Source organism: Anomaloglossus baeobatrachus, chromosome 2 (genome assembly GCF_048569485.1).
Source record: "Anomaloglossus baeobatrachus isolate aAnoBae1 chromosome 2, aAnoBae1.hap1, whole genome shotgun sequence".
NCBI lineage: Eukaryota > Metazoa > Chordata > Amphibia > Anura > Aromobatidae > Anomaloglossus > Anomaloglossus baeobatrachus.
The window spans coordinates 106503652-106529452 of NC_134354.1; the positions used below are offsets into that span (position 1 = coordinate 106503652).

The window sequence follows — 25801 nt, forward strand, 5'->3', positions numbered from 1 at the left end:
GGGTACGTTTTAGAAATACTAGCACACCGGATGGTGGGCAGGTGGATAGAGAAAACACTGGATAGTGGATACTGGCACCCTGGGAGATGGGCCGACATATAGAGACACTGGTACACAGGCAAGTGGACAGGTCTATGGAACCCTCAATCAGAATGGCGGACGGGTTGATAGAAAAAAAAAAAACTTTTAGCACACTGATACAGACAGGTGCACATAGAGACCTGACACCCTAAACAGTGGGAAGGTTCACACAACGCTGTTACAGTGGTGTAGACAGGTGCGTATAGAAACCCTGTTACGCTGAGTAGTGTAAAGGCTTGTGAAAACCCTGACACACCAAAGCAAACAAATGTATGTGGAAACGCTGGCCCACGGAACAGCGGGCAGGATCCCCAAAGCACCTGGGTATTGGAACATTAGGCTTGACGCAGACAGTGGCACACTGGGAAGTGAACAGGTACAGGGAAACGTTGGCACACAGGAGCAGGTCAGTGCCTAGGGAAACGCTGGCCCACTGGATAGTGGACAAGTAGGAGACTAGCACACTGATGAAAACTAGTACATAAAGAAACCCAGGCACACTGGTGTCACTTGCGCACAGGTAGAGACTAGTGTAGAGAAAAAGGCAACTGCACACTGTAACCATCAGGTGGCACGCAGAGACACTGACACGTGGGACAGAGGACAGGTACATGAATACACAGGGCGTAAGCATGGAACACACTGGAAAAGACTGACCGGTTCACGGAGACACTGGAACGATCACGGAAAGGCCAAGTCATGGATCGCCGGGTAACAACGTGTGTAGCGAGATGTGAACTTCTGATTGCTGGGTAGAGCGCTATAATCTATCCGTAACCGGACGGATAACCGGGTGTAAGGACAATACTCTGGGGAAGATTTAGAATGCTGTAGTGACGTCCGTAATTTGTGCCACAGGCGCATAATACCGCTGGACACCTAGGATTAGTAATTAGTGCTATCGGCGGTAATATCTGGGAGACAGAATGGCAAACTGACAATGAACACCCAGAAATCAGGAGCACATCTGGGCTAGGAAGGATGTGTGTACAACACAAGACAGAAGACAATAAAATTGTGCGACATACGGCTGCTTCACAAAGCGATATCCTAGTGAATGGGCCTGTCCCCTCACCAACAGGACTGCATGTTGAGGGAGAACAGTACCCTGGAGAATGAGCCCTGAGGGGGAGTTAGGTGCCTGTTGGAGGGCTCAGATGTGGCGCACTGAATGCTGCAAGAGCGCTGACAGACCCCGAGGTCAGGGGAGCAGTGGCCTAATCACTGCCAGTGGGGAGCGCTGGGTCCAGCACTGCCTGTGGGTGAGCGTAGTGTCGCAAACCTGCGGCGGTGGTGGCACAGACAGCTTGGGAAGGGAGAGTCGCGGCGGCGCAAGCAGCGCTTACCCGGGCGGAAGCACGGGCGTGGCGGCGGCACCGGCGGCTGCAGAGTCGACCTACCCGGGTGGAGGGGGTCGGAATTCGCGGCGGCAGCGCCGCTTACCCGGTGGGAAGGGCTGGTGAAGGCGCAGGGATGACGCGCGCCGGGGATTGGCGCCAGGAAATGACGTCAGCCGCTGGGAGGAGGACTGAGGCCACACGAGGGGAAAAGAGGCGGGAGAAAACCCGCGCGCGCGGACAGAATACCGGCTGGGGGCGTGGCCTGGAGGGCGCGCAGATACTGAGGGGGCCGCAAAGCTGGGGGCTAAATTTTGAAGGTAGGCCGCCGGAGGGGGACGCCGGGCCGCAATGGAGCCGGGGGCTAAAGTTTAAAGGCAGGCCGCCGGGGGATGAGGGGGGGGGGGGGACGCCGGGCCGCAATGGAGCTGGGGACTAAAGTTTAAAGGTGGGCCGCCGGGGGGGGAGACGCCGGGTAGTGGACGCCACGGCAGGGGGGCCGATCGGGGGAGCGCAGGGAGAGGCCGCGCTACAGGAAGCTACGGGAGGCCTGGGGTGGGGCTCTAAGGGAGATATGTGACCCCCTGACCCAAATGAAGAAGGGGCTGTGGGGATTATATAGACTGGATCCCTCCCCTCCATAACCCGGGACGGGGGAGTGCAGAGTACTTACCCTGAGGTCCCAGCTTGTCCTTGATCCTGGATGCATCCTGGAAGGCGAGTTAAGACATCTCGACGGTCGTCCCGGGGATAGGGGAGACCGGAAGGGTACCTCTCCATCCTAGGTACGGTCTTCGTCGTCCTACCCCACAATCAGGCTCGGGAGCGAGAGAGTTTTTGGGGAGGGGGGCAAGGACCATCCGCCTGTCCCTCTGTGCGGATGCCCCCCAAACCGCTTGAAAGTGTTAGGGGGGTAGGGTCATGCCAGACAGACACGGAAGACAGCAGAAGTGGCGGACGGACCCCACTTGTGTGCGACCGGTCTCTATGTGGGAGAGCAGGGTGAGCGATTACACCCTGTCGCCCGAAGAGCTGTGTCTGAAAAACAAAGGAAAAAGATTAATAAAACACAACAATACAAACCTGAAGGGCTGAGAGCAGCCCCTGTGTGTCCAACCTCCTCGGACACTAAGCAAAAACTGATCTTCTCAGCTCCGGTCAGTGGGTGTATACTACGTGGGAGGAGTCAACTTTCTTATTTGCATAGTGTCACCTCCTAGTCCCAGCAGCATACACCCATGGTTTCCTGTGTCCCCCAATGAAGCGATAGAGAAATAAAAATGTTCTGGGTTTCAGGAAAATGGTGGCACAAAACTAAAAAAAAATCTGCTCTAGTTTGGTATCGTAATCGTACTAACCTGGAGAATCACGATAAGCAGTGTTATTTACTGCAGAATGTATGCCACAAAACACACCGTGCGCACAAGGCCTTAAAATGAATGGCTTCATTCAAAACTGCAAATACGCCCCCCCCCCCCCCCCCCCCCCCGTGGCTATGTCGATGGAAGGATTAAAAGGATGATGGCTCTTTGAAGAAAAGAAGTCGAAAAAAAAAAGCAAAAACTAAAGTTGGCTGCGGAGGGAATGGTGGTGTTAAATAGATCTTTTAGACCTGATGAGACCAGTGTACTTATTTTGGAAAGCATTTTGCAGGTTATCTGCCTCATTATCATGAGAATGGGAAACTAAACACTAGAGAGGTAGAAATCTTTCCAATATGACATCTTTGTTTAGGACTAGGGATGATCGAATTCCTCAAATATTCGGCTTCGCGAATATCCGACGAATAGGTCGCCGCTATGCGAATATTCGATGTGCAATGTAAGTCTATGGGAAGTCCAAATAGTTGTTGCTCGGGTTTCCCATAGACTTACATTGCGCATCGAATTTTCGTTAATAGTCTAATAGTGGCAACCTATTCAGCAAATATTTGCAAAGCCGAATATTTGAGGTATTCGATCATCCCTAGTTAGGACCCTTAGGCTATGTGCCCGCGCTGCGGAAAATGCGCGGATTTTCCCACGGATTTCTCGCAGAAAAGCCGCGGAATTTCCAGAAATCTGCAGCACAGCTACTCCCCAACCATTTCTATGGCATTTTGGAAATGCTGTGCCCACGCTGCGGATTTTTCCGCGGCGGAAATCGTGCGGAAAAATCTGCAGCATGTCAATTATTGTTGCGGATTTTTGTGCGGATTTTGCCTATTCAATTGAATTAAAAAAAAAATTCGCAAAATCCGCGTCAAATCCGCACCTATGAAAAGGTGCGGATTCCGGGGGAAAGATGCGGATTTTGATGCAGAAAAATTCGCAGATACAGAGTCCCGTGGGCACATAACCTTACGAGTACTAATGGGACGTACTGACAAGAATAGCAGAATTCCGCCGTGTGAATACAAGTTGTTTTTTCTTTTCTGTAGATATGATGTTAATGATGTCTCTTTGATGTTTGCCTTGATACAGCCCAGAGGCGAGATGTGCAGGCGAGGGCCGTGTTTTACCCCCTGATGATGGGTACAGGGGCACCCGTCAATATGTGCTACCGGACTCTCTATATTGGCACAGGTCAGTTTACTACATTGCTTCAAGTGATCTCAAAACTGTTTTTACAGATAACTGAACCCTTGCAATCTTGTGTTTTCTTGGGCAGCATAAAAGTGACAACCATTGTCCATAGTGTTAAATCGCTTTCTTATGGTGATAAGGGGGTTGCTTTTTGTTTCACTTGTCTTTGTTACTGCAAAAACTGATCCTACATTTTAATTCTACCTAACTATGTAAACTGGTTACTTCTAGTCCATTACTGTAAGCATGTTCATCATATGCCATCACTGTCATTGCAGGAGCAGACATGGACGTGTGCCTTACAAATTATGGGCATTGCAACTATGTTTCTGGGAAGCACGCCTGCATATTTTACGATGAGGTGAGTATGTGCAGTTTTATTAGAACGGTTATGCGCGTCCTTTTTCTTTATCGTTCCTATGGGAGACCCAGACAATGGATGTTTAGCTTCTGCCTCCGGAGGACACACAAAGTACTACACTTAAAAGTGTAGCTCCTCCCTCTGAGCTTATACACCCCCTGGTGAGCAGACCCAGCCAGTTTATCGCTTTGTGTTCAGGAGGCATACATCCACACATGCATTCTCATCTGATTTTTGGAAAGAGTTTGAAGAAAAGCGGGTCCAAATCTGGACCCCCGGCATGTCCCTTCTCACCCCACTGTGTCGGCGGTGCTGTTAAGGTTGATTCCAAGGCTGGAGCCTTACATGCCGTGCTCCTTCACCATCCCTCCTGGGCTCTGGCTTGAAGTGGGAGCCAGCACTGTTCTCCATGCTTGCCAGGAGACCGGTCTCCATCCGCAGCCCTTCAGGATCCTGCTGGACCGGAGCACTCATCCCCAGGGACTTGGAACCCTGCGTCTCAGCAAGCTAAGTACCTGAGACGTTTATATATTGGGGGTCCCTGTACTTTATTGTTGTGGGAGAGTGTGCTGAGTGTGTTTTATGACATTTCCGGCGGGTTCTCTGGCTGTCGCCTGAGAACCGCGCCGATGGTGCCTGCGCGCCGGCCGCACCGCTCAAATTTAGGCCCCGGCTTCGCCGGAGGCCTAGTTTCGGTTTCACTGCCCTCGCATGTCATTCATGCAGAGGGACAGCGCGGCTCCGCCCAGCGGCCGTTCTGCACAGGGGAGGGACACTCCTCACTGAGTATATGTCTCCTCCCCTGTAGGTCTCTATGGCCCTCCAGATCCCGCTCCCAGAGTAAGTCCCGCCCCCTCTCTTCGCTCCGGCGGCCATTTTCTCAGCGTTTTCCCTGCGATCAGCACTGGTCTGCAGCATCCCTGCTAAGGTGCTTGGGGGTCCGGGCTTCGGGATCTGGAGGGCACACAACACCGCTCCAGCGGTCTGGTAAGCCACAACCTCTGGTTGTGGACCTCTGTATATACTCTCTGGGGGTCATTCTGGCAGAGCCCCCACTCCAGCAGCATGTCTCACACGAGGACAAGGCTCCAAAGCTGTATTCAGTATGCACTGCTTGTAAGCGCCTACTGCCTGAACCGAGCACCTATCCACATTGTGATGCCTGCTCTAACCTGACGGTGCCTCAGCCTGGAGTCGCACCCCCAGTGGTCTCTCAGGCTGCTCCGGCTCCTGTGGCTGAACCCCCGGCTTGGGTAGAATCCTTATCTAGGTCTATCTCCCAATCTTTTGCCGACTCCATGGGACTTCTGTCCAGGACTTTGCTGAACATGCATCAGCCCCCTTCACAGGGTGCCTCTGCTGCTAGGGCTCTCTCAGGACTGGAGCTCACAGAGGATTCATCATCTGGTCCCAGACCCCGTCCTTCTAAGAAGAGACGCAGGGACCCCTCTCCTTCCTCGTCCCGCGGCTCTGTTTCAGAAGCTGACTCGCAGGACGAGGAGGATGCCTTTACAGGGGGCTCGGAGGCTAACTCCATGTGCCCCATTGATCTGTCCGAAAGTGACTCAGATGTTAGTGATTTGATTGCGTCCATTAATTCTGTACTGGATCTCAATCCGCCAGTATCAGAGGAACAACCCTCTCTGGCAGAAAAGCACCAGTTTACCTCCCTAAGAGGGCAAAGAGCGTGTTCTTTACCCACTCCAGTTTTCAGGCCGCTGTGACCAAGCCTAGGGCCTGTCCTGACAAACGCTTCCCAAAGCGTGGTTCTGATGACCGTTTTCCCTTTCCACCTGAGGTGGTCAAGGAGTGGGCTCATTCACCAAAGATAGACCCCCCGGTGTCTAGACTCTCAGCCCGGACCGTTGTATCAGTGGCTGATGGCACCTCTCAAGGATTCCACTGACCGCCAGGTTGACCTTCTGGCCAAATCTGTATATGAGGCGGCAGGGGCCTCGTTCTCCCCGACTTTTGCAGCAGTGTGGGCTCTCAAAGCCATCTCTGCTTCTCTGGAGGGGATGCATTCCCTCGCCAGGGAATCTATGCCCGAAATGGTTGCCTTAACTTTCCAAGCTTCAGCTTTTTCATCCTATGCCATGTCTGCCATGCTGGAGGCTTCTCACCGCACTGCGGTGGCTTCGGCTAATTCCCTCGCTATCCGCAGGATCTTGTGGCTTCGAGAGTGGAAGGCAGATGCTTCTTCAAAGAAGTACCTTGCTGGACTCCTTTTTGCTGGGTCCCGGCTGTTCGGTGAACAGCTGGATGAAATTATTAAGGAAGCTACTGGCGGGAAGAGTACTTCCATGCCACAAACCAAAACCAGGAAACCTGTCCAGGGTAGGAATCAGTCGAGGTTTCGTTCCTTTCGTTCCTCCAACTGGTCGTCCTCTAAGCCCTCGGCCTCGTCCACTAACTCAGCCAAGGACCAAAAATCCAGCTGGCGCCCAAAAGCGCGTCCACAAAAGACAGCAGGAGGAGCTGCCGCCAAGGCAGCCTCCTCTTGACTATCTGTCCGCGCCAGCAACGTCCTTAGTCGGTGGCAGGCTCTCCCACTTTGGCGACGTGTGGTTTCAACACGTCTCCGATCAGTGGGTGCGGGATATAATCTCCCACTGCTACAGGATAGAATTCTCTTCCAGCCCGCCAAACAGATTTTTTTCTGTCAACTCCCCCCTGCTCCAAGGCCGCCGCCTTCTCTCAGGCCGTGGCATCCTTGCAGGCCAACGGAGTAATTGTACCGGTTCCCGCCCGGGAACGGTTCAGAGGTTTCTACTCAAATCTCTTCCTAGTCCCCAAAAAGGACGGTTCCTTCCGGCCCATCCTGGATCTCAAGCTTCTCAACAAGCATGTTCAGGTGCGGCATTTTCGCATGGAGTCTCTGCGAACAGTCATTGCCTCAATGACCCAAGGGGATTTCCTGGCATCCATCGACATCAGAGATGCCTATCTGTATGTGCCAATTGCAGTTTCACACCAGCGTTGGGTACGTTTTGCAATCGGAGAGGAACATTTCCAATTTGTGGCTCTCCCCTTCGGGTTAGCCACGGCCCCTCGGGTATTCACCAAGGTCATGGCAGCAGTGGTTGCAGTTCTGCACCTCCAGGGGTTGGCAGTGATTCCTTACCTGGACGACCTTATAGTCAAGGCTTCATCCAGCGCAGACTGTCAGCGGAGTGTCTCGCTCACTCTCGCCACTCTAGCCCAATTCGGGTGGCTTGTCAATCTGCCCAAATCCACTCTGACTCCGACCCAGAGGCTCACGTACCTAGGGATGCAGTTCGAGACTCTGCCGGCACTTGTGAAGTTGCCCTTAATCAAACAGCAGTCCCTCCAACTGGCGGTGCGCTCTCTGCTGAGGCCCCGCCGTTATTCCATCAGGCACCTGATGCAGGTGCTGGGTCAGATGGTGGCGTCAATGGAGGCTGTTCCCTTTGCCCAGTTCCATCTGCGTCCACTGCAGCTGGACATTCTCCGCTGTTGGGACAAGCGGCCTTCCTCCTTGCACAGGTTAGTGGCTCTGTCGCCACAGACCAGGAGCTCTCTTCAGTGGTGGCTTTGGCCCCTCTCTCTGTCTCAGGGGCGCTCCTTCCTGGCCCCGTCCTGGGTGATCCTCACCACGGATGCCAGTCTATCCGGCTGGGGAGCGGTATGTCTCCACCAGCGAGCGCAGGGCACTTGGTCTCCGTCCGAGTCAGCCCTCTCGATCAATGTGCTGGAAACCAGAGCCGTGCTTCTGGCTCTCCTAGCTTTTCACCACCTTTTGGCGGGCAAGCACATCCGAGTCCAGTCAGACAACGCGACAGCGGTTGCCTACATCAATCACCAAGGCGGGACACGCAGCCGCCTGGCAATGTTGGAGGTACAACGCATCCTTCAATGGACGGAGGACTTCAAAGTCCACCATATCCGCAGTCCACATCCCAGGCGTGGAAAACTGGGAGGCAGATTATCTCAGCCGTCAAACCGTGGACAGTGGCTGTGGTCCCTGCATCCGGCAGTGTTTCAGTCAATCTGCCGCAAGTGGGGCACTCCGGACGTGGACCTAATGGCATCCCGTCACAACAACAAGGTTCCGGTTTACGTGGCTCGCTCCCACGATCCTCAGGCATTCGCCGCGGACGCTCTGGTTCAAGACTGGTCCCAGTTTCGTCTGTCCTACGTGTATCCCCCTCTAGCTCTCTTGCCCAGAGTTCTGCGCAAGATCAGAATGGAGGGCCGTCGAGTCATCCTCATTGCTCCGGACTGGCCCAGGCGAGCTTTGTACCCAGACCTGCTCCATCTGTCCGTAGAGGTGCCGTGGCATATTCCGGACCGTCCAGACCTTCTCTCACAAGGTCCGTTTTTCCGCCAGAATTCTGCGGCTCTCAGATTGACGGCGTGGCTCTTGAGTCCTGGATCTTGACGGCTTCTGATATCCCTCCTGAAGTCATCTCCACTATGACTCGGGCCCGTAAGTCTTCCTCTGCCAAGATCTATCACAGGACTTGGAAAATTTTCCTGTCCTGGTGTCGCTCTTCCGGCCATCCTCCTTGGCCTTTTTCCTTGCCGACCCTTCTGTCCTTTCTACAGTCCGGTCTGCAGCTGGGACTGTCCCTCAACTCTCTCAAGGGACAAGTCTCGGCTCTGTCAGTGCTGTTCCAGCGGCGTATCGCCCGGCTGGCTCAGGTCCGCACCTTCTTGTAGGGCGCGTCTCACATCATTCCGCCTTACCGGCGGCCCTTGGATCCCTGGGACCTCAATTTGGTTCTCACGGTTTTGCAGAAACCCCCCTTTGAGCCTCTTAGGGAGGTTTCTTTGTTTCGTCTTTCACAGAAAGTGGTCTTTCTAGTGGCCATAACTTCCCTCAGGAGAGTCTCTGATTTGGCTGCGCTCTCTTCGGAGTCTCCTTTTTTGGTTTTTCATCAAGACAAGGTGGTTCTCCGTCCGACTCCGGACTTTCTTCCTAAGGTGGTCTCTCCTTTCCACCTTAACAATGACATTACCCTACCTTCCTTTTGTCCGGCTCCTGTTCATCGCTTTGAAAAAGCGTTGCATACTCTGGATCTGGTGCGTGCTCTCCGGATTTGTGTCTCGCACCGCTGCTCTTAGGCGGTGCACCTCTCTTTTTGTGCTAACCACAGGTCGGCGTAAGGGCCTCTCTGCTTCTAAGCCCGTTGGATTAGGTCGACCATTTCGGATGCCTACCAGTGTTCTCAGGTGCCTCCCCCGCCGGGGATCAAGGCACACTCGACCAGAGCCGTCGGTGCCTCTTGGGCTTTCAGGCACCAGGCTACGGCTCAGCAAGTCTGTCAGGCTGCCACTTGCACTAGCCTGCATACCTTTTCAAAGCACTATCAAGTGCATGCTCATGCTTCGGCAGATGCGAGCTTGGGCAGACGCATCCTTCAGGCGGCTGTCGCCCATTTGTGAAGTTAGGCTCCTCCTACTTAGTTTTTTCTGTTTATTCCCACCCATGGACTGCTTTGAGACGTCCCATTGTCTGGGTCTCCCATAGGAACGATAAAGAAAAAGAGAATTTTGTAATTACCGTAAATTCTTTCTTCGGCGCTCTATTGGGAGACCCAGACGATTGGGTGTATAGCTACTGCCTCCGGAGGCCACACAAAGCATTACACTAAAAAGTGTAAGGCCCCTCCCCTTCTGGCTATACACCCCCCGTGGGATCACGGGCAGCTCAGTTTTCAAGCTTTGTGCGAAGGAGGCACACATCCATGCAATAGCTCCACTGTTTAGTCAGCAGTAGCTGCTGACTATATCGGATGGAAGAAAAGAGGGCCCATATAGGGCCCCCAGCATGCTCCCTTCTCACCCCACTTGTGGTTTGTAAGGTTGAGGTACCTATTGCTGGTACGGAGGCTGGAGCCCACATGCTGTTTTCCTTCCCCATCCCCCTGAGGGGCTCTGAGGAAGTGGGATCTTACCGGCCCCAAAGCCCTGAGGCCGGGCTCCATCCACAGACCCATTGAACCTGCTGGATACGGAGCTGGAGTGCCGTTCAGGGACAAGGCCCTGCACCATTCAGGTACTCTGTGTCCCCGTACACACAGGCACAGCACACTCCAGACTTGCTGGGAGTGCTCGTGCGCCGGGGACAGTAAAGGGTTACAGTCACTGCAGCCTAGCTGAGTGACTTTATGTATTGGGAACTACCGCGCCGGACGCTCCGGGAGCGGCGGCGCGGCTGGGACTTGTAGTGCGCCGGGGACTTAGCGCCGACCGCGCTTTTACGGCGGCGGCGCTTATAAATCCAGTCCCCGGCTTTTGCGGCCTAGCTCCACTTCGTTCCCGCCCCCACCCTGTCAATCAGGGTAGGGGAGAGACGCTGTACAATCGGCAGCGCCGAGGGCTGGAGCCTTATTTACATGCTCCAGCCCTCTCACTGGACACTGTGGGACGCCGGTTTCCCGCTCTGACTTGGGGCACGCCCACGGCCCGCCCCTACTCACACGAGCTGGAGAAGGACGCCGGCAGCCATTCCTGCAGGCCGAGCTGAGAGAACGGACTCTGGGCAACCAGGCACAGGACTAGGGCGACCACACACCCGCTTATAGGCGGGCGGTAAGCGGCACCTGAAGTGCTGACCCCACTAAATACCGCAGTTGTCCATTTGTATTTTATGCTTACACTGCATAGGTCGCTATTTTTGGCTATATGCCCTCTTAGATGGCGACACATCAGCAGCAGGAAAGCAGGGGTGCTAAGGCACAGGCTTTCTATGCTGCTTGTATCTGAGGCACAAAAAAGCCTCAGAGCAGGTTTTTTTCAATGCTGCTCGTATTGGGGCTGAAGGCCCATTCTACAGGTGCTGCAGTGTTAATTTGTACTTATGCTTGTACGCTATACATTGCACTGTATGGTCGCTATTCTGGGCTATATTCCCCTAGATGGCTAGTCTACAGCAGCAGAAAAGCAGGGGTGCCATGGCACAGGCTTTCTATGCTGCTTGTATTGCATGTGCGGCAGTGTTCATTTGTACTTTATGCTTGTATGCTATACATTGCACTGTACGGTCGCCATTCTTGGCTCTATACTCCTAGATGGCTAGTCGGCAGCAGCATATAAGCAACACAGGCTTTCGATGCTGTTTTTACTGCATGTGATACTGTTCCACGGCACTGACCCCCATTGTGTGCAATGCTCCCCTGTAGCACTTGGTCAGCCGGGGTCTCTTCTAGACGTGGCCAAAGGAACCACCTGTCAACCCTGTCCAAGGACAGGGACGGAGTTGCAGTTTCGGCTGATATATTGTCATGGGATAGAGACTTGCAGTCCAGACAGGCCATGGGCAATCTGGTTCATTGCTCCCTGGACACCCTCATTTGGAGGTGCTCCGGGGGGGTCCCAGGAGGACTCTCTGTATGATGAGGCAGACGTAGCTCATCAGGACTTTGATCCTGACACCGCTCTCAATCCGGATACACCGGATGGTGACGCCATAGGGAATGATCCTATAGCGTCCATCAATGGAATGTTGGATCTTTCTCCCTCAGCTCCCCCAGCGAGGAGTCAGCCTCACAGCAGGAGAAGTCACATTTCAGTAGCTCAAACGTATTTTGAGTATTTTTCTGGCCACGCTGACTTCAGAGAAGCAGTCCAGGAACTCCACGCTTACCAGATAAGCGTTTTCTCCAAACGTATTAAGGATACACGTTATCCCTTTCCCCCTGACGTGGTCAAGCGCTGGACCCAGGGTCCAAAGGTGGATTCTCCAATCTCCAGGCTTCCGGCTAGAGCCATAGTTGCAGTGGAGATGGGACTTCACTTAAAGATGCCATTGACAGACAGATGGACTCTGGTTGAATTCTGTCTATGAGGCTATCGGCGTGTCGGTTGCTCCGGCATTCACAGCCGTATGGGCACCCTAAGCTTTTCAGCTGTTCTTGCGCAGCTGGTCTTGAGCACATGTACATCTGTGTCGCAGGGGCGTCCGTAACCTCGCAATGTCTGCATTGCGACTTACCCTATTAATGCTGTCCTGGAAGGATAGTCGAGGTTTCGGTCCTTCCCAAGCTCGGGCAGATCCCAATTGTCCTCGTCCAAAAGGGCAAAAAAGCCTCAGAGGGGCTCAGATTCCGGCCGGGCTCAATCACGCCCAAGGAAGGCAGCTGGAGGAACCGCTACCAAGGCGGTCTCCTCATGACTCTCAGCTCTCTCTCTCTCCGCATCCGCGGTTGATGGCAGACTCTCCCGCCTTTGGCGACATTTAGCTGCCACAGGTCACAGACCGGTGGGTGAGGGACATTGTGCTCACGTGCACAGGACAGAGTTCTGTTCTCGTCCTCCGACTCGATTCTTCAGAACGTCCCCACCTCCCCACCGAGCCGATGCTCTTCTGCAGGCAGGAGGAGGGTAATCCCTGTTCCTCTTCAGGAACAAGACACGGTTTTACTCCAATCTAGTTGTGGTGCCAAAAAAGGATGGCTCTTTCCTTTCCGTTCTGGACCTAAACCTGTTCAACAAGCACGTGGAGGCCAGGCGGTTCCGGATGAAACCCTCCGCTCCGTCATTGCCTCAATGTCTCAAGGAAATTTCCTAGAATCAATAGACATCAGAATGCGTATCTCCACGTGCCGATTGCTCCAGAGCACCAGCGTTTGCTGCGTTTCGTTATTGAAGACGAGCATCTTCAGTTCGTAGCCCTGCCCTTCGGTCTGGCGACAGCCCCACGGGTTTTCACCAAGGTCATGGCGGCAGTGGTAGCAGTCTTGCACTCTCAGGGACACTCGGTGATCCCTTACTTGGAGGATCTACCTGTCAAGGCACCCTCTCTCGAGGCATGCCAACTCAGCCTGAATGTTACGCTGGAGACTCTCCAGACTTTCGGGTAGATCATCAATTTTGCAAAGTCAAATCTGTCACCGACGCAATCACTAACGTATCTTGGCATGGAGTTTCATACTCTATCAGCGATAGTGAAGCTTCCGCTGAACAAGCAGCGTTCACTACAGACAGGGGTGCAGTCTCTCCTTCAAGGCCAGTCGCACCCCTTAAGGCGCCTCATGCACTTCCTAGGGAAGATGGTGGCAGCCATGGAGGCAGTTCCCTTTGCGCAGTTTCATCTGCGCCCACTTCAATGGGACATTCTCCGCCAATGGGACGGGAAGTCAACGTCCCTAGACAGGAAAGTCTCCCTTTCCCAGACGGCCAAGGACTCTCTGCAATGGTGGCTTCTTCCCACCTCTTTGTCTCAGGGAAGATCCTTCCTACCCCCATCCTGGGCAGTGGTCACGACAGCTGCGAGTCTGTCAGGGTGGGGAGCAGTTTTTTCTCCACCACAGGGCTCAGGGGACGTGGACTCAGCAGGAGTCCACCCTTCAGCTCAATGTTCTGGAAATCAGGGCAGTATATCTTGCCCTCCTAGCCTTTCAGCAGTGGCTGGAAGGAAGGCAGATCCGAGTCCAGTCGGACAACTCCACAGCGGTGGCAAACATCAACCACCAAGGAGGGACACGCAGTCGGCAAGCCTTCCAGGAAGTCCGGCGGATTCTGATGTGGGTGGAGGACAGAGCATCCACCATGTCCGCAGTTCACATCCCGGGCGTAGAAAACTGGGAAGCAGACTTCCTCAGTCGCCAGGGCATGGACGCAGGGGAATGGTCCCTTCACCCGGACGTGTTTCAGGAAATCTGTCGCCGCTGGGGGGTGCCGGACGTCGATCTAATGGCGTCTCGGCACAACAACAAAGTTCCGGCCTTCATGGCGCGGTCTCGCGATCAAAGAGCTCTAGCGGCAGACGCCCTAGTACTAGATTGGTCGCAGTTCCGGCTCCCTTATGTGTTTCCACCTCTGGCACTCTTACCCAGAGTGCTACGCAAGATCAGGTCCGATTGCAGCCGCGTCATACTCGTCGCCCCAGACTGGCCGAGGAGGGCGTGGTATCCGGATCTGTGGCATCTCACGGTCGGCAAACCGTGGGCACTACCAGACCGACCAGACTTACTGTCCCAAGGGCCGTTTTTTCCATCGGAATTCTGCGGCCCTGAACCTGACTGTGTGGCCATTGAATCCTGGATCCTAGCGTCTTCCGGATTATCCCAAGGGGTTGTGGCCACCATGAGACAGGCTAGGAAGTCCACGTCTGCTAAGATCTTCCATAGAACGTGGAAGATTTTCTTATCCTGGTGCTCTGCACAAGGAGTATCCCCCTGGCCATTCCAGTTACCTAATCTTCTTTCCTTCCTGCAAGCCGGGTTGGAAAAGGGCTTGTCGCTCGGCTCCCTTAAGGGACAAGTCTCAGCACTATCCGTGTTTGTTCAGAAGCGTCTAGCACGATTGTCTAAAGTGCGTACGTTCCTGCAGGGCGTTTGTCATATCGTCCCTCCGTACAGGCGGCCATTAGATCCATGGGATCTAAACAGAGTACTAGTTGCTCTCCAAAAGCCGCCCTTCGAACCTCTGAAGGAGGTTTCCCTTTCACGACTATCACAGAAAGTGGCCTTTCTGGTAGCGATCACGTCTCTTCGGAGAGTGTCTGAGCTAGCAGCGCTGTCATCCAAAGCTCCCTTCCTGGTGTTCCACCAGGACAAGGTAGTGCTGCGCCCCATTCAGGAGTTTCTCCCTAAGGTGGTATCCTCTTTTCATCTTAATCAGGATATCTCCTTGCCTTCCTTTTATCCGTACCCAGTTCATCGGTATGAAAAGGATTTGCATTTGTTAGATCTGGTGAGAGCACTCAGAATCTACATTTCCCGCACGGCACCCATGCGCCGCTCGGATGCAATCTTTGTCCTTGTCGCTGGTAAGCGCAAAGGGTCGCAGGCTTCCAAAGCCACCCTGGCTCGATGGATCAGAGAACCAATTCTGGAAGCCTACCGTTCTGCTGGGCTTCCGGTTCCATCAGGGCTGAAGGCCCATTCTACCAGAGCCGTGGGTGCGTCCTGGGCATTACGACACCAGGCTACGGCTCAACAGGTGTGCCAGGCAGCTACCTGGTCGAGTCTGCACACTTTCACCAAGCACTATCAGGTGCATACCTATGCTTCGGCTGACGCCAGCTTAGGTAGAAGAGTCCTGCAAGCGGCGGTGGCCTCCCCGTAGGGGAGGGCTGTCTTGCAGCTCTAATATGAGGTTTTTCTTTACCCACCCAGGGACTGCTTTTGGACGTCCCAATCGTCTGGGTCTCCCAATAGAGCGCCGAAGAAGAAGGGAATTTTGTTACTTACCGTAAATTCCTTTTCTTCTAGCTCTTATTGGGAGACCCAGCACCCGCCCTGTTGTCCTTCGGGATTTTTGGTTTGTTTGCGGGTACACATGTTGTTCATGTTGAACGGTTTGCAGTTCTCCGATGTTACTCGGAGTGAATTTGTTTAAACCAGTTATTGGCTTTCCTCCTTCTTGCTTTAGCACTAAAACTGAGCTGCCCGTGATCCCACGGGGGGTGTATAGCCAGAAGGGGAGGGGCCTTACACTTTTTAGTGTAATGCTTTGTGTGGCCTCCGGAGGCAGTAGCTATACACCCAATCGTCTGGGTCTCCCAATAAGAGCTAGAAGAAAAGGAATTTACGGTAAGTAACAAAATTCCCTTCTTTTCTTATAGTCCCGTATTGGGAGACCCAGCACCCTCCCTGTTGCCTGTTGGCAATTTCTTGTTCCGCGTGTTATCACGGGCTGTTGTCATGGACAGAGTCTCCGGTTGTTCCAGTGCTTGCTCTGTTTTTACTTGTGGGTGGCTATTCTCCTTCAGCTTTTGCACTAAACTGGCTAGATCTGGTTCTCCAGGGGGTGTATAAGCTCAGAGGGAGGAGCTACACTTTTAAGTGTAGTATTTTGTGTGTCCTCCGGAGGCAGAAGCTAAACACCCATTGTCTGGGTCTCCCAATACGGAACTATAAGAAAAAGAATTTACGGTAAGTAACAAAATTCTCTTTTTTTTTTTGGGATGGGGGGCGGGGGCAGGAGGCGAAGGGGTTTGCAACTAGCTTGTTGTAGTTGCTAACTACTTAGCTGTTCTGCCAGGTTCGATCTCTCTTGGCGGAGCGGTCATGGACATGTACTTCTGGTGACATCACGTGGACAGAGTAGCTTCTTCTCTTCCGATATCTTTTGTCGAAGGGGCATCAGTGCCGATGTCATGTTGATAGGCGACTTCCCGTAGTTAGGCAGTGGGGACCCGGCTGTCAATCAGCAGTGACATTCTGTCAACAGAGCGGAAGAGAAAGAACTGCTCTGTTGACCTGTCACGAGAAGCAGATGAATAGTCACCTAAGCCGGGACACAGTCACATCACAAAATCAGGCATCATCTCATTAACGCCTAAGACACACAGCATGAAAATCGGTGTGAGTGGAGTGCAATAAAACATTGAATTCCACTCGGACCAATATTGGCCTATGTGTCAGCACCCATGAGCAATTATTTACTCCGCTCTAATCGGACCGAGAAAATAGTCCCAGCATGCTGCTGGTGCAGTGCGATCCTTGTTTCTCTTGCACCCATTCAAGTCTATGGGGGCGAGAGAAAAATCACATTGCACTCACAGTACACCGGTGTAATGCGAGTGCAGAGCGAGAATGGCAACGGAGGAGAGGGAGATAAATCCCTCTGCAGCGCTGGCCCGCCCCCTCCTCAGTGTCGGTCCGCCTCCCGCAGCTGAGGTCTGCTCGCGTGATCGGACCTCAGTAGCAGTGACACTCGCATGACACTCTGCTCCTGCTGTACTGCCAGCGTGAGCCAAGTGTCATGCGAAGATCGTAGTAGTCCCCGTGTGGCTCCGGCCTTATTTGTATAGTCATTAGCTCTACCTATACATTGTCATTCTGGTCCTGCAACAGGAGATAGTCATATGCTTATGAAGAGTCCCATTTGTTTCAGCACTAGTTTCTCCACATTGTCTAATGCTAGAAAACATCAGAATTATCCTGCAATGGTGGATCTTCTGATGTTTATAGTTCTGTGATTATCAGAGTTTTCAGCATCTAATCCTCTAAGGATAACCTGTGTATGGAGCGTGTATGTTCTCCCTATATTTACGTAGGTTTCTTCATTCCTCCTACACTCCAAACAGATTGTTCTGGTCATGAATGTTATACTCCATTATGATTGCTGCTCCTGCTAATGAAGGAATTGTTAGGCTATGTGCGCACTAGAAATGTCATGTTTCTCAAGAAACTTTCTTGAGAGACATTCTGGGAGCTGAAGATTCTTGCATCTGCGGAAAAAATCCGCACCAAATTCGCGGCAAAAACGCATGCGGATTTGCCAAGAATTACCCGCGGATTTTTCCCTGCGGATTTTTATGAATGGATAAGTGCAAATCCGGGGGTAATCCGCAGGAAATAATGAACATGCTCATTTTCTCAAAGTTTCTCGAGAACATTTTCTCAAGAAACTTTCCTTGAGAGAAATCCGCAGTGTGCGCACACCTATTTTTTTTTTTTTTTTCCATAGGTTTTGCTGGGAAATGTCTGCAGAAAGATTTAACACCTTTCTCAAGAAATTTCCGCAGCAAATCCGCTGGTAAAACGGTCTAGTGCGCACAAAGCCTTAATGTGTCTCCTCTGCTTTCCCCCTTGCAGAACACAAAGCATTACGAGCTGCTGAATTACAGTGAGCACGGGACGACTGTTGACAATGTCCTGTATTCCTGCGACTTTTCTGAGAAAATCCTCCCAACCCCTCCTAGCAGTATTGTTGCCAAAGTGCAGAACATTATAAGTAAGTGGGTGGCTTTTTTTTTTTTTTTCTTTCTTCCGAACTTTAGTATGATGTTTAGAAAACTTGTTTCTCTTTGTTTGTAAAACCCTAGTTAGTTCTCCATCGCTGAATGATAGCACCTGGGAAAACATCCGGTGTTTTCCGTGAAGGGTTTTCTATTATTCATATGTTATATTCATGATGTACCATGGGTATGTACAGACTTCCCTACAATCAACGGGTAAAATTTATAGTACACAAAAAGAAAAATTGGACCAATCAAGTGATGTTTATTAACCTGCCTATGACATAACTTTCCCCACAAATAGTTTACCGGTCCATAGCATAGGTTATACATTTAAGATTGCCGAGGGCCACCAATCCAAAGGAAAGGAGACCAAAGTCCCTTGCTTTGTGCCCAAATGTTACTCCATTCATACTCCGCCACATTGCATGAGGGACTTGGAAGGCGCACAATATGTTGTCACTGTGGGGGGACCCCAGCAATATTAGATATTTGTGAGAAAGCCCCTTTGAAGAATTTAACTGCTTTATTCAGTGAATCATGCCATACTTGCCCACTAAACTGATAGATATTGCACTGTGTTTGGAAGAAACTGCCTTGGGTTGTTTTTTTTTGTTTTTTTTACACCCCATTAATTTATTTTTACTAAATGGGTTCAGAGAGGTGCAAGAAAACAACCTATACTCCCCTCCCAAAAAAGCACTGCTCCTCCGAGCTCTGCACTGTATCTTGGGGAAGTCATCACGTTCCCGCTGATCGGGTGCAGCGTTCACGTTTTGTCTGAACAGAAGAGATGTTTCTCCCTGTTCTGAAATATGAGGCTGCAGTCAATCAACAGTCATGAGCGCTCCGCAGCGTGATGATGTCAGGAGACCAGTGATGAAACCATACTGAGTGTGCCAATACGGCGCTGCCTTCGGGGGTGAGTATAGGTAATTTCCTGCACCATCCTGGGTCCAGGCCAATGTTCCTTTTTAGGTTTTGTTTTGTTTAGCAGTATTCATACATGGGAATTTGCCATAAGTTCTCCCATCCGTGTAACATATGCTCCATGGGGGAACCAATGCTAAATTTGCATATTTAAAAGATTCTTTCTTCGGCGCTCCATTGGGAGACCCAGACGATTGGGTGTATAGCACTGCCTCCGGAGGCCACACAAAGCATTACACTAAAAAGTGTAAGGCCCCTCCCCTTCTGGCTATACACCCCCAGTGGGATCACTGGCTCACCAGTTTTCTGCTTTGTGCGAAGGAGGTCAGACATCCACGCATAGCTCCACTGTTTAGTCAGCAGTAGCTGCTGACTATGTCGGATGGAAGAAAAGAGGGCCCATACAGGGCCCCCAGCATGCTCCCTTCTTACCCCACTTGTGGTTTGTAAGGTTGAGGTACCCATTGCGGGTACAGAGGCTGGAGCCCACATGCTGTTTTCCTTCCCCATCCCCCTGAGGGGCTCTGAGGAAGTGGGATCTTACCGGCCCCCAAGCCCTGAGGCCGGGCTCCATCCACAGACCCACTGAACCTGCTGGATACGGAGCTGGGTACCGTTCAGGGACAAGGCCCTGCAACTTTCAGGTACTCTGTGTCCCCGTACAGACAGGCACACACACGCCAGACTTGCTGGGTGTGTTAGTGCGCCGGGGACAGTAGCGCTGCACGCTGGGGTTTGAGTCACAGCAGCTTAGCTGTGTGACTTCATGTGCTGGGAACTACCGCGCCGGCCACTCTCGGAGCGGCGGCGCGGCTGGGACTTGTAGTGCGCCGGGGACTTAGCGCCGACCGCGCTTTTACGGCGGCGGCGCTTATAAATTTAGTCCCCGGCTTTTGCGGCCTAGCTCCGCTTCGTTCCCGCCCCCTCCCTGTCAATCAGGGAATGGGACAGACGCTGTGCAATCGTCAGCGCCGAGGGCTGGAGCCTTATTTACATGCTCCAGCCCTCTCACTAGGCACAGTGGGACGCAGGTTTCCCGCTTTTGGTCTGAGCACGCCCAGGGCCCGCCCCCCCCCCTCCACAGGACGCCGGCAGCCATTCCTGCATGCAGTCTGGCTGGAGGACGGACACAGGCTCTGGGAGACCCAGACTAGGGATTTCTGGCGACCACACACCCGCGTTTAGCGGGCGGTAAGCAGCACATTAGTGCTGGCCCCACTACTGCCACAGTGTTGTATTGGTGTACTTTTTCCTGTACCAGATATATATATATATACTGCACTGTACGGTCGCTTCTTGGCTGTATACCCTATATTGCTCTGAGGAGACAACAACATGTCATCCACAAAACGCAAGGGTGCCAAGGCACGGGCTGTATACACTGCTTGTACAGCATGTGGGGGCTAATCTACCAGCAGGCTCCAACGACTCTCATTGTGTGCAATGTTCAGTCCCAGTGGCACTTCGTCAGCCAGAGCCTATGGTGGTGGTAGCCCAGGCAGAGACGCCTGTGAACCCTGCCCCGGTGACGGGGACAGAATTTGCAGTCTTTGCTGATAAAATGTCTGTGACTATGACAAAAATCCTGGAGACCTTGCAGTCCAGGCCAGTTGCTCAGACCATGGACACTGCTGTGTCTATGTTCCCCGGTCCCCCTCAGTTGGAACTAATCCGTACTTCAAGGGGGTCCCAGGCATCACAGGCTGGGGGCTCTGACTCCGGTGGTAGCAGTCTTGCACTCTCAGGGACACTCTGTGATCCCTTACTTGGACGATCTACTTGTCAAGGCACCCTCTCAAGAGGCATGCCAACTCAGCCTGAATGTTGCGCTGGAGACTCTCCAGACGTTCGGGTGGATCATCAACTTCTCAAAGTCAAATCTGTCACCGACCCAATCACTAACGTATCTTGGCATGGAGTTTCATACTCTCTCAGCGATAGTGAAGCTTCCGCTGGACAAGCAGCGGTCACTACAGACTGGGGTGCAGGCTCTCCTTCAAAGTCAGTCGCACTCCTTAAGACGCCTCATGCACTTCCTCGGGAAGATGGTGGCGGCAATGGAGGCGGTTCCGTTTGCGCAGTTTCATCTGCGCCCACTTCAATGGGACATTCTCCGCCAATGGGACGGGAAGTCAACATCCCTGGACAGGAAAGTCTCCCTTTCCCAGACGGCCAAAGACTCTCTGCAGTGGTGGCTTCTTCCCACCTCATTATCACAGGGAAGATCCTTCCTACCACCGTCCTGGGCGGTGGTCACGACAGACGCGAGTCTGTCAGGGTGGGGAGCAGTTTTTCTCCACCACAGGGCTCAGGGTACGTGGACTCAGCAGGAGTCCACCCTTCAGATCAATGTTCTGGAAATCAGAGCAGTGTATCTTGCCCTACTAGCCTTCCAGCAGTGGCTGGAAGGAAGGCAGATCCGAATTCAGTCGGACAACTCCACAGCGGTGGCATACATCAACCACCAAGGGGGGACACGCAGTCGGCAAGCCTTCCAGGAAGTCCGGCGGATTCTGATGTGGGTGGAAGCCACGGCCTCCACCATATCCGCAGTTCACATCCCCGGCGTAGAAAACTGGGAAGCAGACTTCCTCAGTCGCCAGGGCATGGACGCAGGGGAATGGTCCCTTCACCCGGACGTGTTTCTGGAAATCTGTCGCCGCTGGGGAAGGCCGGACGTCGACCTAATGGCGTCCCGGCACAACAACAAGGTCCCAACCTTCATGGCACGGTCTCGCGATCACAGAGCTCTGGCGGCAGACGCCTTAGTGCAAGATTGGTCGCAGTTCCGGCTCCCTTATGTGTTTCCACCTCTGGCACTCTTGCCCAGAGTGCTACGCAAGATCAGATCCGACTGCAGCCGCGTCATACTCGTCGCCCCAGACTGGCCAAGGAGGGCGTGGTATCCGGATCTGTGGCATCTCACGGTCGGCCAACCGTGGGCACTACCAGACCGACCAGACTTACTGTCCCAAGGGCCGTTTTTCCATCGGAATTCTGCGGCCCTGAACCTGACTGTGTGGCCATTGAGTCCTGGATCCTAGCGTCTTCAGGATTATCCCAAGGGGTCGTTGCCACCATGAGACAGGCTAGGAAGCCCACGTCCGCTAAGATCTACCACAGAATGTGGAGGATATTCTTATCCTGGTGCTCTGCTCAGGGAGTGTCTCCCTGGCCATTTGCTTTGCCTACCTTTCTTTCTTTCCTGCAATCTGGGTTAGAAAAAGGTTTGTCGCTCGGTTCCCTTAAAGGGCAAGTCTCGGCGCTATCCGTCTTTTTTCAGAAGCGTCTAGCACGACTTCCTAAGGTGCGCACGTTCCTGCAGGGGGTTTGTCATATCGTACCCCCGTACAAGCGGCCGTTAGATCCATGGGATCTGAACAGGGTACTAGTTGCCCTCCAGAAGCCGCCCTTCGAGCCTCTGAGGGAGGTTTCACTTTTTAGACTATCACAGAAAGTGGTTTTTCTGGTAGCGATCACATCTCTTCGGAGAGTGTCTGAGCTAGCAGCGCTGTCATCCAAGGCTCCCTTCCTGGTCTTCCACCAGGACAAGGTAGTGCTGCGCCCCATTCAGGAGTTTCTCCCGAAGGTGGTATCCTCTTTTCATCTTAATCAGGATATCTCTTTGCCTTCTTTTTGTCCTCATGCAGTTCATCGGTATGAGAAGGATTTACATTTGTTAGATCTGGTGAGAGCACTCAGAATCTACATTTCCCGCACGGCGCCCCTGCGCCGTTCGGATGCACTCTTTGTCCTTGTCGCTGGTAAGCGCAAAGGGTCGCAGGCTTCTAAGGCCACCCTGGCTCGATGGATCAAAGAACCAATTCTTGAAGCCTACCGTTCTGCTGGGCTTCCGGTTCCATCAGGGCTGAAGGCCCATTCTACCAGAGCCGTGGGTGCGTCCTGGGCATTACGACACCAGGCTACGGCTCAACAGGTGTGCCAGGCAGCTACCTGGTCGAGTCTGCACACTTTCACCAAACATTATCAGGTGCATACCTATGCTTCGGCGGACGCCAGCCTAGGTAGAAGAGTCCTGCAGGCGGCAGTTGCCTCCCCGTAGGGGAGGGCTGTCTTCGCAGCTCTAACATGAGGTATTCTTTACCCACCCAGGGACAGCTTTTGGACGTCCCAATCGTCTGGGTCTCCCAATGGAGCGCCGAAGAAGAAGGGAATTTTGTTACTTACCGTAAATTCCTTTTCTTCTAGCTCCTATTGGGAGACCCAGCACCCGCCCTGTTGTCCTTCGGGATTTTTGGTTGTTTTTCGGGTACACATGTTGTTCATGTTGAACGGTTTTCAGTTCTCCGACGTTACTTCGGAGTGAATTTGTTTAAACCAGTTCTTGGCTTTCCTCCTTCTTGCTTTTGCACTAAAACTGGTGAGCCAGTGATCCCACTGGGGGTGTATAGCCAGAAGGGGAGGGGCCTTACACTTTTTAGTGTAATGCTTTGTGTGGCCTCCGGAGGCAGTGCTATACACCCAATCGTCTGGGTCTCCCAATAGGAGCTAGAAGAAAAGGAATTTACGGTAAGTAACAAAATTCCCTTCTTTTACAGCGTGCGCATAGGATTTGGTAAATCCTTATTTATTTTGCTGCGGCTTTTCTGTCCACATATGCAGTTGTAAAATCCTCTGCATATCCAACACGTTCATCCATATCCTTCTACTACGTGTTCACAGGATGTCACTCAAAGATGATGATTTAAGGTTTTCATTAAAACTTTTTTTTTTTTTTTTTTTTTTACCTCGTCCTAGAGCGCCGCAAGAGCCAAAACCCGGAGCCAGAGCCTGTTAAGGAAGAGGCGGTCATGAACTCACACGCACAAGGTCCCCAGGTCCAGCCGTGCAACTGCAAAGCCAGCAGCTCTAGTCTGATCGGAGGAAGTGGAGCCGGCTGGGAAGGCACTGCGCTCTTACACCACGGGAGCTACATTAAGCTGGGCTGCATTCAGTTCCTCTTCTCTATCACAGAGTTTGCAACAAGGCAGCCCAAGGGCGAGAGTGAAGCCCTAGCACAAGAGTTGGACTTGGAAGACAAGATCTCTCTGAAGTCACCGCACCAGGTGCCTGTTTTACGATCCAACTCTGTTCCTTAGGAGCCAAACACTAGAACTCTTACAAGACGACGAACTCTTCCTGAATTTCAACCTACTCGGCAGAGCAAACGTGTCCAACGGCCTCTCGGAAACTATTTTGGCTAGAAAGAAGTTTGCACATTTGCATGATATGAAGAAGCTTCACCTTTTTTTATTTTTTTTTTTTTTATTTTTTTTTTTTCCTCTGCTCATTTTAGGGGCATTTGCACATATATTTCTATCATACATTTCATATATTATAAATATATATAAATATCTATTTTTTTTTATTCTAAGACTCAGACAGCCCTTCTCTCTGTAGCGAGTTTACTCACCCTGGACAAGATTGCAACGTTGGGACACCCGAAAAAAACTGAATTTAGGATTTTCTTTTTTATTTTTATTTTCATGCCATTGTAAATGAATAAATGACACCACAAGCTCATTTACCTGTTTTTGTGCCAGTAACACTTTTATATAGCATTTCAGGTTTCCATTAAACAGGATTAATTTTGTTACATGTAACTGCTTACAAGCGTCCACCCTCCGTCTGACCACCGCTCTAATAAAGCCTCTTCATTGTGACAGCGAGTACAGCATTCAGCGTTTTGTACATATACAACAGATGGCTGCCCTTTTGCCCTGGATTTTTTTTTTTTTTTTTTTTTTTTTTAATGTATACAGTGCTGCGTGTGATATGCCTTTTGGCTCCAGTCTGTTGTAACAAACGTTTTTGTTGTATACTTGTTTGTCCCCTTTTTTTTTTTTTTATTTTTAATGTAATACTGCCACTTCTCTTTGAGGAGATTGGACGAGATAGATTCAATGTAAATATAATTGTATCGTTTTAGATTTTACAAACCTTTTTTCCTGTATTCTGTATATATAAAAAGTTGATTCTTTCTGAGCTTTTGTGTATAATGTTTTCATAAGCTCCCCATCATTGGGAGTAATAACTGGGGCACAACCTTCTTTCTCAGGGGATTCAGGTGACAATCACTGCTCCTCTGTCAATGACAGTGATGTCTAAAGCCTGCTTTACACCTTACAATTTCGCATACGATATCGTATGCGATGTGACCCGCCCCCATCGTATGTGCGGCACGTTCAATTTGTTGACCGTGTCGCACAAACTATTATTTCCCGTCACACGTACTTACCCTCCATACGACCTCGCTGTGGGCGGCAAACATCCACTTCCTGGAGTGGGAGGGACATTCGGTGTCACCGCGACGTCACACGGCAGCCGGCCAATAGAAGCGGAGGGGTGGAGCTGAGCGGGCCGTAAACATCCCACCCACCTCCTTCCTTCCGCATTGCCGGCGGGGGACGCAGGTAAGCTGCAGTTCATCGTTCCCAGGGTGTCACACAGAGCGATGTGTGCTACCCCGGGAACATTGAACAACCTGACGTTCAATTTTTAGTAATTGAACGACGTGCATGCGATTAACGTTCAATCGCACGGAGGTTTCACACGCTACAATGTAACTAACGATGCCGGATGTGCATCACTTACGACGTGACCCTGCCGAAACATCGTTAGATAAATTGTAGCGTGTAAAGCCCGCTTTAGGAAGAAACCCCACCGTGAATGGCTGCAATGGGAATTATTTAGGCCTAGGACACAAGGCGAGTAAAATCGGACGAGTGGAATGCAATAAAAAAAAAAATCACCTTTCACTCAGACCAATTTTACTCTATCAGGCAGTTCCCGTCTACAATTTATTTTTCTTCGGCGCTCCATTGGGAGACCCAGACGATTGGGTGTATAGCTACTGCCTCCGGAGGCCACA

The 25801-nt window shown here is 52.0% G+C and overlaps 1 protein-coding gene across 1 annotated transcript in view; it reads left to right on the plus strand.

Annotated features, from left to right (window-relative positions):
• The window catches only part of PHF12 (PHD finger protein 12), a 92041-nt gene extending 67158 nt beyond the window's left edge, over positions 1–24883 (plus strand). Inside the window, exons 12-15 of the mRNA XM_075335251.1 lie at positions 3881–3982; positions 4261–4343; positions 17858–17996; positions 23689–24883. Of these exons, the coding sequence (XP_075191366.1) occupies positions 3881–3982; positions 4261–4343; positions 17858–17996; positions 23689–24029 (665 nt within the window). The 3' untranslated portion in view covers positions 24030–24883. The remainder of the gene's footprint in view (positions 1–3880; positions 3983–4260; positions 4344–17857; positions 17997–23688) is intronic.
• The last annotated feature ends 918 nt before the right edge of the window (positions 24884–25801 follow it).